The following is a 15,591-nucleotide window of genomic DNA, read 5'->3' as shown; positions in this document are numbered from 1 at the left end:
AAATTTCTGATGTTGAAAGGCTTTAAATCACTGTTCTTGTCATACATTTACCTCACTCTGTTTCGCATTGCCGGCGTCCTATTGTCCCATGTGAGCATGTAGCATATTGATTAGATCAAACAAAGTAGGCTCCTTCTCCTATCTCTCTACAACTTCAGTGACTCCCAAGGCTCCATTTCCTCCTCTTCCCCACAGATTTGCTGAGCAGATCCCTTTTTCTTTTCATTCTTTCATTCTCGTAGTGAGGTGTGGAGCTTACTATTTGTGGCTTATCATCACACTAGTCCTATACTTGATATTGTGCTTTATTTTCCTCTCAGACCACCAGGTGGAGGTGAAGGTGGAGGAAGGGTCAGAGTTTGTCACCCTGCCCTGCAAAACAACACCTGACCTGCCTGAGGACACCACAGTGGAGTGGACTCGCTCTGACCTCGGACTCATGACGGTCCATGTGTATGCAAATAGGAATGATGACCTTATGACTCAGGATGAAGTTTACAGAGACCGAACAAAGATGAATGACGACCTGCTGAGAACTGGAGACCTCAGCCTGACCCTGAAACATCCCACAGAGAGAGACAGTGGAGGATACATCTGCACCATCTACAGGGACAAAGACATCCTGACACAGAAAGTTCTGCTGCGCGTCAAAGGTCAGTGCTGGAGATACAGGTCAGAGTTCAATTTTCTGGACACAAGTCAGAAATCAGACGTCACATTTTTTGTTTTTCTACAGAACCATTTCCATCCTGGGCCACAGCTCTTCTGGTTCTCCTTGTTCTTCTTGTTTTTGGAGGCCTTTTATATCATTTCCGGCAGTATTGCATGTCAGGTGAGTGTCTCCTACTACACTACCCATAATGCCGATGGTTAGCAGGTGTCCTCTGGTGGCTCCTTGACTGCGGCTCACACAAACTTGTTCCAGAAGCTGAAAGAGTTGAGAGTTACAAACAGCTGATACAGAGAGCTGAAGAGAAACTTCCAGGTTTGTTCCTGTCAGTCAGAAAACCTCCTTCAGACTCAGTCATTGATCAGTGAAACAGCTCCACAACATGACTTTACTAAACAGTGTGTGTGCTTCACTGCATTGATCTGACACAGAGGCTGCATGTGGACAAGCTGTTCTTCTTCTGTGGTGGTAAACAGCAGGCTGACATGGAAACATGTGCTGACAGTAAATGTTGCAGCAGCTTCAGTAAATGTTCCTCCTTGAGTTGTGCTCAGTCATGTGGTGGAGAGCTTCAGATGTTCAGAGCAGACACATGAGATCTTCATGGTTTCTGTGCTGATGTGTGTGAGACATGGCCGACTGTGGAGGCTCAGTCTGACTGTTCTTCTGCTCTTCATCCAACATGTCTGCAGCACTTTACAGGACGCTGCAGACTAGTTACCAAAGAACGAGTCAGGAACACATCAGGAACAAACTGAGACACAAGCTGACTGAGACTAGAAGACAAGGAGGGGACAGGGAGGTCATGTGACCATCACAGCTGCTGCTCATGTCATCATGTTGACCTTTGTTTTCCTCTCAGATTACAAGGTGGAGGTGGATTCAGGGGTGGAGTCTGTCCAGCTGCCCTGCAAAACTACAGTAAGATTCCTCAAACACCCTATCGTGGAGTGGAAGGACAAAAACAACAGGAAGGTCCATGTGTATGAGAACGGCTCTGACCACTCAGATGAACAGCACCAGTATTACAAACAACGAACGAAGATGAAGAGCACATTTCTGCTGAAACTTGGAGACGTCGGTCTGACCCTGAAACATCCCACAGATGATGACATCTCCACCTACACCTGCACCATCAGCAGGAAGGGAAAAATCCCGAAGAATAAACAAGTGGAGCTCCATGTCAGAGGTCTGACTATAATTTTGTACAATAAACAGATTTTATATTTGACAATATTTTCTCTCCATACTTCAGCCTCTTGGTGAGTTTGGGTTCTCAGCGGTTTAGAAAGGTAGAGCTTATTGATCAGCAGCAGACTGGATGAAATAAATCATCATAAAACTGAAAGATCATTTATCAGCTCAGTTATAAAATGGTTCATAGACGGACTAGACTGGAAATGAAGTCATTGGAAATGATGATACTAAAACATATTAAAGTACTCTGCTGACTTCTACAGTAAACCTTATACCTTCAAGTGCTGCCATCAAACTGTCTCACTTTGCTTTGACTTTGTTTTCAACAGGAAGTGAAGCAGAACATCTTTATATTAATGGTATCACTGATACTAGATCACCTAAAAATTGACAGAAATGCTGAAACAGATGTCTTTACTGATGAGCTCTGTTTCTAAAGAAGAAATCTTTCATGTCACTTTTACAGACTTCTTTATGATACCCTGTATCTGGCAGGCAGAGAATCGTGTTAATTTTGATTTTGCTGACATTTATATTCCCTTCTGCTTTTATTTTGTAACTTCTTTATTTTATTTCAATTTTTTAATTATTGCTTTGATTATTACAGCTACAACTTCAGTTTCTGTAATTTAATAATCATATTATGTCTAACTGCGGTTTCAGGTTTTGTTGACTCTGCTAACACACAGAAAGTGTCAATATATATCAAACTTACATCATAGGATATTCCTTAGTTCAGTATTTCCCAACCACTGTGCTGCGGCACATAGGTTTGCCGTGATAAATAATCAGGTGTGCCATACAAGATTACCTGATTACACCTGATTAGTACTCGAAGCGACCAGCATGATTAACCAGCAGAACAATTACATTCTCCTCCACTAGAGGGTAATGCAACTACCTGCTTTAATTAAATGGATTGCCAACTGCCAGTAAAACAGAAGAGGAAGAAGAGGATGAAGCTATTATATAATAGTCATGCTGTGATGGTGCAGGTAATAGCAAATAAATATTTGAAAGAAATGTAGTCAGTCTGACCTGGAGAAAATTCCGACCCAGATGAAGGCCCTAGCATGGGTAGTGGTCAGAAGAAAGCAAAGAAGGTATACTGGGGACAAACCGAGCCAATTGCGCTATACCTGGTCCGCGGCTAAAAATCATCAATATGCTTTTTGTGACATCTTTGTTCGGTGGTGTGCCATGGGATTTTTCTAATTTGAAAAAGGTTGGTTGGAAAACACTGCCTTAGTTAATAGGTTCAGAGTTGCCTGCAGTGAACATCTGGATTCTTTTCAAAGACGGCAAATAAATCTTTGACTCTGAAATAACACAGAAGAGTTCTTTAAGAGCTCTGCTGCTGATTGGACAGAAACCTAAGACACCACAGTTCCTGTTCAGTAGATCAATAGGACATGTTTCACACTGGAAGCAGTCAAGCATGATTGCAGAGTTGCTTCTGCTGTACAGCTCATGTTGTGTTTTGTTGTCCTCTCAGTCCCCCAGGTGGATGTGGATTCAGGAGTGGAGTCTGTCCTGCTGCCCTTTAAAACCACAAAAAACCTGCCTAAAGTTGCTAAAGTGGAGTGGATGACCAGATTTGACAGGAAGGTCCACGTGTATGAGAACAGCTCTGACCAGCTTGAAGATCAGTACCACCGTTACAGAGGACGAACACAGATGAATGAAGACCTGCTGGAAACTGGAGACCTCAGTCTGACCCTGAAATACCCCACAGATGGAGACAACTGGACCTATACCTGCACCGTCTACAGCAGGGAGGGAAAAGAAATCCTGATGACAAAACAAGTGGAGCTGAAAGTCAGAGGTCAGTGCTGCTGTGTGTGTGAGCTCAGGACCAAACAAATAATGACATCAGCAGCAGCAGTCTAACAGTGAGATCTGCTCTGTGAACTCAAATCAGACTTTATGCTTTAGACTGTTTATGAACCTCCAACATTCAGTGAAACTACAGGCAGACAGATAATGATTCTCAGCCCCAAGATCTTCAGCAACTCTGACTTTGTGTCTGTCTGTATAGCTTATGTTGTGTTTGTTGTCCTCTTAGTCTGTCAGGTGGAGGTGGAGGAAGGTGTGGAGTCTGTCCAGCTGCCCTTCAAAACGACAGAAAACCTGCCTGAAGATGCTGAGGTGGTGTGGAGGGACAGCGATGACAGGAAGGTCCACATGTATAAGAACGGCTCTGATCAGCCTGAAGAACAGCACCAGGATTACAGAGACCGAACAAGGATGAATGAAGACCTGCTGAAAACTGGAGACCTCAGTCTGACCCTGAAACACCCCACAGATGGAGACCAAGGAGAATACAGATGTGAAGTCTACGGGAAGATCAAGAGATACAAAAGAGTGCTGCTCAGAGTCACAGGTGTGTGTGTGTGTGTGTGTGTGTGTGTGTGCATGCGTCTTACTGTGTGTCTGACTGTCTTGTGTCTCCTCTGCAGGGAGAGTTCAGGTCCAGGATCAAACAGGGGACATCAGGAGCAGAAGCAGCTCCATTGATCCGACTCCTCTGATGGCTGATCAATCAGTTTGATCTGTGTGTTCTTTGATTATTGATCAGTGATGTCAGAGTGGAGTCAGTGTGATGTTGTTGTTGTGTGTTTGAGACTTTTAGTGTCCATGAAGGTCTCTGCTGCCGTAGATCCTCTGAACTGTGACAGAGGTCTCACTCTGGAGGAAACTCTCAGCACTTTCCAGCAGCTCCTCCATCATGGAGGACGTTCCCTCACTGCAACAGGTGGAGGAGAGAGGAGAGGAAGCACAGGTGGATCCTCTGAGGAAGATATTATTGTTATTACATGAGCGGAAACACAAAAATACCATCACAGTAAAATAAGACTCCATGTGTATAACATTTAAGGGTTGTCTCAGTCCACTCTGATCTGTTGTTACTTCTATGTAGGGTTGCCAACTGTCCTGTTTTATCTGGGTGGTCCTGTATAATGATAATGAGCAAACTAAATACTCAAGCATGCGAGTCTGTACCCGCGTTTTCACTAGTGCGGACTTTATAGTTCACACAGGGGTCTAGAATTCCCAAGAACGCAGCGCGTGACTACATCACAGCTCCAGAGTTTTTGCTGCCATCCCCTCTTAATTTAACTGCTTGCAATGGAAATTACACATGATATATGGTAAATGGTAAATGGCCTGTATTTATATAGCGCTTTCTAGTCCCTAAGGACCCCAAAGCGCTTTACATATCCAGTCATTCACCCATTCACACACACATTCACACACTGGTGATGGCAAGCTACGTTGTAGCCACAGCCACCCTGGGGCGCACTGACAGAGGCGATACTTAACCTGACAGTTAAAGTTTCTGCAGTCCCCTTCAGCCTGTTACCCACTACTCTCTACCTCACCTTTGGACAAAAACATTAGACATGATGTAGTAGATTTCCTTAAGAAAAAAAAACATACTTTGAACTGATTTGAATTGAACAAGTATTTAAATAAAATCAGATCATTTTTGATCATATTATCTCCACTTATTACCATGCTGTTTTTAGACTTGATGTATAGCATTAATAACCTGCTTGCTGTACATAATCATGTGCAGTTCCACATGATTATTAACAGACAAAAAGAAAACATATTAGTGATATAGAAGTAATTTTGTATACGAGATCGCTGCAAAAGGTGCAGCCTTACTTAATGTCCACCCTACTGTTACTCATTTTATTTTAAGATTTAAAACTCTAGTTGGTATTGGTATGGCGAGTAACCTTCAGTAATAGTAATAAATCACACAGCAATAGTACATTCATGTACTTGTAAAAAGCATGACAATACATAAAGTAATCAAGTGTATCCAGAACACGTTACTCTCATTGAGTAACTTAATGGAATACGTTACAAAAACATTTTGGGGCATGTATTCTGTAATCTGTAGTTTTAAAAGTAACTTTCCCAACACTGTATAACTACCATCTACAGACCTATCAGATCTCTGGAAAATATCAACATTAATCCTGAAAAAGCCCTCAACTGAGAGATGTAATCTACGCTTCGCTTTTACACTCATGAATAACACCACGGCATACTAAAACCCCTTTACTTGGGACAGGAACTCATCCCTGACCTGGAGTGGGCACTGGCTCCAGGACATGATAGTGGAAGGAAAGGGAGCTTGAAAAATTGTTTTTGTCCTCCAAAAGTCTGAAACCTTTGGGAAGAAAATCACAGCCATATATAGTAGCAGTCCCGCGTATTTCTGCATCTCTACTGGCGTTAGCTCCTTCCATTCCAACCTCTTCCCTCTCTGTAGATTTTTTGCTAAATTTTTATTTGTGTTTGTACACAACATTTTGAGGATGTCGGCATCAAAAAAATGTGAAAATATTTCACCCGCTGTTGGATTTCCCAAATTTAGGGGTGGCTGTACACCAGGGGTTCTTTTTTTGGAAATCCATCAGTGGCTGGGGAACCACATCAGGGTCTTCATCAATTTTCCCATGACAGCATGTTGACTGGCTGCGAACAGCATTCCCAGAAGCTCAATACCTTTGCCAATGAGTCTTACACTGGGTGAGACTCCTCTCCAATACAGATGAGGTCTGTACAACAGAAACCAGCCTAAAAGATGGACATGCATTAGTTGTGAATAAAAGTAACTAAGGTAAGGCATATAATAATATGAATAGGAATAATGATAAAAACTTTGCATCCATAGAGGCTTAAAACTCAAAGAATTATGAAACAGCAGACCAACAATGGAGATACGTATAATGAGTAAGCAGAAGAAAAAAAAAAGATATTTAAGACCACCTAAATTAAATGCAATCATTACATGCTTGCTATCTTCTAATATGGTGTTTAGTTTATAAATAACATATACCCCAAAATATTTCCATATCTTAATATTTAATAGTTCCATATCTGTTGATCTGTTGCATTGGTGCAGGTCAGAGCTGCAGCATTGCTGTTCTCAAAGAGGCTTATAAGCTTCTTGATAGAATTCCATCTTAGTTGTCTTGTTCAGTTCTGGAGGGTCACTAACAGTAGAACAAAGAATACCATTTCTATTGGACTTTGAACCATGTGTGCCTCTCCCGGCTACTGTGAGAGCAGCTGGACACAATCTCAACTGTGCAGGTGGACCACATGCAACCACTTCTGTGGTCAGCAGTGAAGTTACTATAGCACTAAATCACTGAGAGCATTTAGCTAATTTATTATTCTATAAATGGTCAGTTCTTTATTTGCCTATGTTTTTGCGTTATCATTTGAGTCAACAGAATCGGATTCATTTTTTATATGTGACGTCCAGCTGAGAAGATGAATCTGGCTTATATTAATCAGATCTTATCTCACACAGTCTCCTGATGTTTCAGTGAATCAGCTTTACAACTACTGAATCTATAACCAAGTTTTCTGACTATAGATCATTGCACATCACTTCATTTAACACCTGTCTGAAATAAAAGTTGCCAAACAGCTGAAACACTGAGTGACACTTTATTTTCTGAGCTTCATGCTGTGACATGTTTCATAGCTGCTGGCAGGTAAACGACTGAACTCTGGAATGAAAAACATCCTCGTTCATGGGTGAAGCAGAGGCGGAGCCTTAAACTAGTTTTTTAATTAAGCAGCAAGGCAGAACAAAATCAGGGCTGTATTAAGACACAAGGACTAAACCCCATTTCAACCAGACCCAGAACTGATCCGGAATTAAAACAGGACGACTTTAGGACTTAACCAAAACAGAACCAGAATCAAAGCTAGATGATAGTAGCACTAAAAATCATCATAGACCTGCACTACACTGACAACATCTCTTTATTGTGGTAACATGAGATTGTATCTTCGAGGCTTGGGTTTTGCGAACCTATCAATGACATTTTCTGGGTCAAAATTATTCAAGTATTCCTGTTCAATAGATAATATGGCAAAATCATTCAGCCTCTCTTGTCCCATGGTTCTCCTTATCCACGTGTGGAGACGACGCAAGGCACTAAAAGAGCGCTCACAGCTGCAGCTACTGACAGAAATGCTTAGTGCAACTCTAAAGATGACCTTCAGAGTTGGGAACATTTCCTTGTCAAGCAAGTGGAAGGTAGTTGTAATGTTGTGAATGTCCTCTTGAATGTCCTCTTTTTCCATTTTTCTTTTCATAAAGTTTTTTGCCCCAACAAGTTCTTTGCACTTTATCGTGACATGATAGTGTGCCGCAATGGGTTTTAAAGCATCTTCGGAAAGGAATGTTGGGGAAGATGGATTGCCTGAATGCCCTCCATTATTTTCTGTCCTGTCCCAGAAAATCTGTCTGCTAGCTGCTGCAACATTCAGTCCAAACAAGGAAAGAATATCTCGCACCTAAACTCTGCTGAGCTTGTGAGATTTGGTGTTGCACCACAGCTGGACTCAAGCACAAATCCTTCGAGTCTTTTCCGTTTGTGCCATGCTCCCTAAGGAATATGGATGTTGCAGCTTCTACAAATGTCCATGGCCTTCTCAAATATTTCCTCAGCAGCAGCCTCTGTGCGCAGTTTACTTAGTGTATCAACTACCGACATCTTGTACTCCACAGCTTTGCCCATGTCTAACCTTTCTCCCTGCAGGTAGCGGTGCAGGCCTTCAGTGATGCCAAGCAGCTGTGAGAACATAATTAACATGTACACAGTCTTGGGCTTTGACAGCTTGGACAAGATCCCTTTAGCAATAGGAGTGTTTGTAGCCTTGAGAGTTGCTAAAACTGCAGAAATGTTGCTGAAAAGGGCTTTAACGTAATTTACTTGGCAAGCCCATCTTGTGTTAGAAAGCTGCACAACGTCAGATGCAAACAGTCCAAGGTCCTTTTGCAGTTCCTTAAACTTTGTGTGGTTTACCAGGGAGGTGTTCAGAAATGTGTACACATTTTCCAAAAGTCCAAAGACATTGGAAGCAGCTGGGATAGCCTTGCATGTATGGCAAAGGACAAGGTTGAGCTCATGTGCATAACAGTGCACATATACTGCTTCAGGGTGTCTCTGTCTAAAACGGCCTGCACACCACCCACAGCACCACTGATGACAGATGCCCTGTCATAGGGGATGGACAGTACAGTAGTGCAATTCATCCTGATCGGTGATTGGTCAAAAGTCTAGAGTGAAAGAAGAGGCTTGTGATTGGTGAAAAATGTGCAATGAAGAAGCCTTCTTTTATTCATTCAGTCTGTTGTCTGTTTTTTCTTTATCAGGTGATGTTTCCAGCTCCTTTATTCCACCTGACGCCTGGACTGCTGTCTGTGGTCTTCAGCATGATCACAATGTGTTATTTATGTATTTTGACTGGTTTACAATGACAGGACAGTAAGCATTATCAGTGCACATACAACAAAAGCGTCTAGTTTTTATGCCAACATTGATGATGATTTTCCTTTGGCTCTTTTGAACCAAAACAGGTTGGAAAGTCCCGAAATCAAAGGCAATTGAGAACGAATTGCTTTCTTTTCTTCTGTGTTATGATGTGCAATGACTAGCCTTAAGAGGAGTCTTTTATGTTGCCCCCATGAGACGATGTAATTGTTTTACTTTATACTGGTAAAATGTGAAGGATTATTCATGCCATTGTACTGTCATTTACAGATAGGCAAGAAATTAAAGGCATACCCTGAACTCTTGACCCTCAGACGGAGAGACATTGTTGCACTTTGCTGCCATGTTAGGGTCCACTTGTGAAAGGCAAAAGAGTCGCAAAATGATTACAAAGTTGCTATGAGAGATTATGTTTGTCCTGTGACAAAGTATTTGAAGAGTGGTCACTGAATAGTTGATTATGAAAATGGTGTGATCATATACCATGGCTTTCACAGTCACCAGATCTCAACCAGGACTATCAGGGGAAATTTGACTGACATAACAGATAGATAATAGCTCTGTTAGTGTTTCAGAATCAATTCCAGTAAACACTGAAGCTCTTGCAGAGGCAAATACTTCATGAACTTGACTTTGCCACTTGCTTGTACACATTGCTTCTTTGGTTCGGGTCTGTTATGTTTCTACATATTTGTGTCTTTTAAATCTGTTGGCAGAGAATGCTATTTGTGTGTAACTTAATAAAAAACATACAACATGTTTCTCTTTCTATAGATTGTATTTATTTATGCTTGTATGTTTTGTCAGTGCCTTTCGGGCTATAGTGATGCTGATTCAAAGAAGCTCAGTAAGTCTAAGTCATTCATTCATTAAGTTATTCCACAACTCACTGTTACTGTAATACAAAACACTTTATTAAAATGAATGAAACAGTGAAATACAAAGACAACACTGCAATCAATCAGTAAAACACAAAGACAGCACTGCAATCAATCAGTGAACTTGATTCTGACTGTAATGTAAGGTTTTGTAAAAGATAGAAGAAGAAGTATAATGTTGTGATCATTGTGTTGTAAAGACTACGCGAAAAAAACAACAACAACAACCGCAACGCCAGGAGGTTCTGGTGGGTAAAACCACATGCGATCTGATTTAATCACCTGTCGCCTCTTTAACACACCAGTAACATCCTTGTATGTCTGAACAGGGGTAAACAGCCCTCTTTCAGTGTCCTCTTTAAGCCAGGAAATGTCAGCAGATGGGATACCATTGGAATTTTCCCAGAGACGCACCCATCCCTCTGTCTCCACCTGAAACACACACATATAACATAGAATACTACAACAACCCACCCACGCATGCGCGTGCGCACACACACACACGCTCTAACTGAAATAGTCTGATTTCAAATAAATATCACTTACAGGTGAATGACTCAACGGTAATTGTGTTGTATGATCATGACCCTGGGATGCAGATGACTCAGTGAGTCCAATGGTGTCAAGTTTTTTGGACCGTACAGCAGCCTCTGTGGACTCACGATGTTTGGGCTGCACAGTAGCTTTATTTTGATGTGACTGTACAGTGTTCTCAAACTCCTTGGACAGGTGAGCTGAGTTCTCCTGTGTTCCAGACGTCTGGGAGGAGGAAGCACCTCTGCTTGTCAGCCGTTGCTTTAGAGGTTGACTTGCAGACAAGGAGTGTTGGGACTTCAGTGAATCTATAAATGAGGTGACCAATTAGTTTTGTAATTATAATGACTTTGTACAAACAGTACAATGTATATTAACTCTGAATCTCACATACCTTCCACAGACTGGGATGCAGCTATCAGTTCAGCATCATCACCTGGCCACAATGAAGGATCACACCTGGGGGTACTTGTCAGCTGTTGCTAAACAATACAGTTTATTGTGAGTACCACGATTGATGGAAAAAAATGCACATGCACACTTCGGCAAGATTAATCACATATCATTATCTTTAACTAAGTCACTTACTGCCCTGTTCTGCTGTTCTCCTCCATAGCACTTACTTGTTCCTTGTCATTTATATATTTTCTGAACCTCTTCATTTGGATGCTCGTGATGTGCGTCACTGGTGTGTTCAACCACCTCTTCACAGAACTGTGTGCCTTCTGAATGACCTCCCTCTGCTCATCACTGAACTTCTCAGGTCCGTCCTTTTGGCTGCTGTACTGACAATGTAATTCCCACATCTCTTGAAAGGTGGGATGTTCAAACCCTTTCTGACCATAGACGCACCTGTCAATGTTGGCCTTGAGGACTACAGAGACTTGCATATTCTGTGAGGTAATCCTTCACCCACTGGTTCCCTATCTCTCCCTTTCTTTGTGGATTTGTCACCTCTGTTCTGTGCCTGTCAAGTATGCTGGAATCATACATACTGTCAGCAATATCTCCGTGAATATTACAGACTTAAAGAAAGTTTACAACGAACAAGATATACTGATAATAGCCTTACACGGGGAAATGTGCAGTAAATGGAAGTTCAGTAAACCTGCCTATAGTATGGTATTAAATATATGATACACTCACTACTTCATATATCCCCCACATTTTCATATTGTCCAAATGGCACCACCAGCTTTCCCAGGCACTGCTGACGTGAAGGCGCGTGGATACCCTCGGCTTGAAGAAGCTTCTCTGCGTGAATCAATGCAGTGATTTGGCTGAGCAGCTCCTGTGGAGGTTTGGGGAAGACCATACTTCTCACCCGGTAGTAACGTGCCTCTTTGGTTGCCATAAGTAGTGCCAGCTGACGATGTGCAGGGGCATCTGGATTAACTACCCGAATCGTTGGTGTCGCCATACCAAGACTAGAAATTGGAGTTAAAAAAGGTTAAATTAGGTATTCAGCGTCGTGTACTTTCAGCTAAATCCAGGAGTGTCTTAGAGTCGATAACTTACCGTAAACATAAAAGAAATGCCAGTTTCCATAAAAAATAGTGGACTTGCCGGCTTCCTCGCTGTTCCGCTGCGTTTTGTTGTTTTGGTGACGCAACTTCCGTTGACCAGACGATTGGTCGTCTACAGTGGGGTTCGGTGCTCTTATTGACCTGAGTCTACAGTGTCTATGCTCACCGTAGACTCCGGGCCAATGAAAAGACGTAACGGTTTACAGACAGCGTAGACTCTGCACTACCGTAGACTCGACTTCTGCGAACTAGGATTGTGCAACACAAAGTAAGTCACTGAGCGTGTAATACTGCAACAGCTCCTCAATAGGGTCTGTAATGCAAACCTTTCTAGTTTCCGTAGACCACGAAAACACTCTTTGAAATGGCCTTTACATGACACAAAACATACACAAACTGCAAGTTGTTCCGTGTGCCCATCTCTAGCCTCATCAGCCATAACAGAGTACATCTTAGCTTCCTTCATCTCTTTAACTATATTTCCAGTTATTTCATGTGAAATACTGGTTATCATCTCATTTTGTGAAAAATGAGACAGATAGATAATATGTGAGACAGGACTGTAATTTTTGAAATATTGATCAAATAATCTTCAGCAGCTTCATGCACTCAAGGAAGTTCCCTTGATGATGACTGGTGGATTCCTGCTGATCATGGCCACAGAATGGTATTCCTTGTTTTCCAAGGAAACTTGTTACAGCTAAGATCCTGTGGAGATACTGTCGTGTTGTTTGCTGATGTAAGTTCCTCAACAACATCACCTTGATTTTTTGTGGTTTTAAAGCTGTGCCAGCTTATCATAGACGACGAACAGTTGGAACTCTTTTCGTACTCCTAAAGGCATCTAAAGCCCTCTTCCAGTTGCAGAACCCTGAAAGACCGAGGCCATCTTTTTTTTTTTTTTTAAGTATTCTGCTTTTCAAAATGCAACATGAAAAAAAGAAAGCAAAGTTCGTCACAACTGAATACTCCAACCATTTAAACTGTTCAACTCTTATTGAACGCCCTCTGCTGGCCTCCAAACTGGCTCAGTGGAAACTGTGTGAGGACAGTTTGTCTTGGACCACTTCCTAGAGTTCCTAAATCATCTCCTGCTGCTCCTTCCAGTAAACCTCCTTCAGCTGTCCTTAAAGATCCACCTGCTGCTTCCTGCTGTGATGCTGTTGTGTTTTGGTTTTCTGTCGCTTTCCTGATTTCCCCTGACCTATCTGAAAGATCAGAAAGAGAATCATTACTATTTAATGATCCCTCTGTATTGGTCTTCATGAGTTACTACTTTGTACCATATTATTTTTTAATTCTACCAAAGTCCACTATTTAGATTCAGAAAAGTTTATGTAATTATTTAGCCTTGTTGTGCAAACAAGCCTGCATAACTTAACAAATGTAGAATTTGAAAAATACCAAACCTAAAAAGATACACTAGTTGTAATAAGTTTTGGCAAACAACCATTTGACTAACATGTGTGTCTCACCTGGCTCTTGTTCCATCTCTGTTCTGTCCTCATTCTCCTCTCTGTTCCTCTCTCTCCCTCTCTGTGCTGACAATCAAGCCACCATCAACACCAACATCATCAAATATACAGCTGAAACCAGATATTTACATACTCTTCAGATAAAAACACAAAACATCAAATCAGACTAAATATTTTTTTTTGATTGATAAATATAAAAAACATTTGTTAACTTTAAGAGTAAAGAAAGAAATTGTCTGTATTTCTTAGGCTACGTCCACACGTACACGGGTATTTTTGAAAACGGAGATTTTCCGTTTTCGTTTTAAAAAATAATCCCGTCCACAAGTAAACGCAGAAATGAAGGAAAACGCTGCTAGGAACATGCCAAAGCAACAGGTGGCGATATATTCCTAACCGTGTAGAAATGTTGGCCAATCAGAAGTCTAGACGCCTCGGTGGGAAATAGTAAACAAAGCTGGGGCGTAGAAGCAGAACTGAGTCCTGGAGGGACAGTAACTGTGTGTGTATATGTAAGCATTTAAACACTGCAGAGAGTACAATTAACAGTAACAGTACTGTAGAAATTCATTTAACCGAAACAATAACGTGGCGCACAGTGTGACGTCAAAAAAGGCGCACACCTTTGACGCTGCGTTTTCTCCGTTTTCCTCGTCCACACGTAAATGCAAAAACGGAGTTTTGGAAAATATCCACCCTGGCAGGCATTTTTAGAAATCTCCGTTTTCAGTGACCGAAAACGCCGTTTACGTGTGGACGAAAGGTGCAAACGCATAGAAAAATCTGCGTTTTCAAAAATACCCGGGTACGTGTGGACGTAGCCTTAATTGCAAATGGCACCAAATTGTATTCAAAATTGAGCCACACTTATGGAGCTCCACAATTCTTTTCCTGGTGTTTTGGTTGATATCTCTTGATTTTCCCCATGTCACAGAAACAGGCTCTGTGTTTTGCCTTATATGCATCCACAGGTGTGCCACCAATTTACTCACATGGACTCTACTAACCTATCAGAAGCTTCTTCAGCTCAGAATGGAATCGTCTGGAGTTTTCTTATTAATTAACAATAAACTTAGTGTATATGTACTCCTAAATTTGATGAAAGTGATAATAAATAGACAGCTCTCTCTCTTTATTCTGACATTTAACTAATTCAAAAGATATTTCAATATTTATTTATCTAAAACAAAACAAGTTTACTCTAAATTGATGTTTAACAGTAAAAAAAAAAGTTTTTATATTTTGTCCCTAAAGTATATGTAAATATGTGGTTTCAACTGTGAATATACTGCTGTGTGTTGAAATTCCTGTTTCATATCCTGTTTTGCATAGAAATATATTGAACAACATAAAAAGCATAATATATAAAATAACATCTACCTGAGTTTTTGTCTTTGAAAGAAGCTCCTTATGTTCATTGTTCTGTTCATCAGTACATAACTGAAACCAATTTAGAGTGCTTTGTTTAGTCGTGGAGGGTAACAACTGAAAATATGAAATAAACACACATGTAAGCTAAGCTAAGACTCTAAAAAAAAAAAAACAGTTGTTATTCGGCTTTTCATTTCGCCATTTGTTGATTCACTCGAAGAGCAAGTAACGTAATATGGGTCAAGTGATCAGTTTGATATCAATCGTTCATAATAAACCGTCATATTTACATTATTTGTACAGTACGAATGATTTGCTTTGGTACCTGGTCAAACTTAAGCTCTCCTCTGTCTGCAGCAAAGTCGCAGCAGCTTCTCCCCCCTGGCTCACATGGGTGCTGCGCTCAGTCGGCTAGTGCCTGAGCTCGGATCATACCAAAATTAGGGGGAATTTACGACTGTGCGCTATGTGCTTTGAATATTGTGTGTAGTTTTTGTTTTATACAGTTGTCAGTCAGGCATCTAACTGTGAAACAAATTACACTGCAAAAGACCCCGGGCTTCTGAAACAACAACCCGGGCTTAAGACCAGTAAGCCCGGGCCCCCGTCCCCCCCGCTCCGCCG

At 41.4% G+C, this 15,591-nt stretch overlaps 2 protein-coding genes across 10 annotated transcripts in view; one reads left to right on the top strand and one right to left on the bottom strand.

Annotated features, from left to right (window-relative positions):
- The window catches only part of LOC109196672 (butyrophilin-like protein 2), a 31,422-nt gene extending 22,935 nt beyond the window's left edge, over window positions 1-8,487 (top strand). Inside the window, exons 3-7 of the mRNA XM_019351083.1 lie at window positions 321-653; window positions 737-832; window positions 1,533-1,859; window positions 3,363-3,685; window positions 8,449-8,487. Coding sequence (XP_019206628.1) covers window positions 321-653; window positions 737-832; window positions 1,533-1,859; window positions 3,363-3,685; window positions 8,449-8,487 — 1,118 coding nt within the window. The remainder of the gene's footprint in view (window positions 1-320; window positions 654-736; window positions 833-1,532; window positions 1,860-3,362; window positions 3,686-8,448) is intronic.
- Window positions 8,488-10,079: 1,592 nt separating this feature from the next.
- On the bottom strand, window positions 10,080-15,552 carry LOC102078485 (uncharacterized). Of its 9 annotated transcripts, none has more exons than XR_003216353.1 (8): window positions 15,293-15,551; window positions 14,977-15,036; window positions 13,597-13,662; window positions 12,114-13,329; window positions 11,742-12,022; window positions 10,990-11,077; window positions 10,608-10,903; window positions 10,080-10,493 (listed from the first exon to the last, which is right to left on the bottom strand). XR_003216353.1 is itself a non-coding variant. In XM_025902931.1 (8 exons), exons 4-8 carry the CDS (start codon window positions 12,013-12,015, stop codon window positions 10,263-10,265), a joined length of 804 nt encoding a protein of 267 aa, XP_025758716.1. In that variant the 5' UTR covers window positions 12,016-12,022; window positions 12,114-12,369; window positions 14,977-15,081; window positions 15,293-15,545; the 3' UTR covers window positions 10,080-10,262. The 9 variants fall into 9 exon arrangements, 2 of the variants coding, with proteins under 2 accessions (XP_025758716.1, XP_025758713.1); XM_025902931.1 differs by lacking the exon at window positions 13,597-13,662 and having other exon boundaries at window positions 11,742-11,849; window positions 11,935-12,022; window positions 12,114-12,369; window positions 14,977-15,081; window positions 15,293-15,545; XM_025902928.1 differs by lacking the exon at window positions 13,597-13,662 and having other exon boundaries at window positions 11,742-11,849; window positions 11,935-12,022; window positions 12,114-12,369; window positions 15,293-15,545.
- Between the last annotated feature and the right edge of the window lie 39 nt (window positions 15,553-15,591).

Source organism: Oreochromis niloticus, linkage group LG3, assembly GCF_001858045.2.
Source record: "Oreochromis niloticus isolate F11D_XX linkage group LG3, O_niloticus_UMD_NMBU, whole genome shotgun sequence".
Taxonomy (NCBI): Eukaryota; Metazoa; Chordata; class Actinopteri; order Cichliformes; family Cichlidae; genus Oreochromis; species Oreochromis niloticus.
This window is presented reverse-complemented; position numbering and strand designations above follow the sequence as displayed.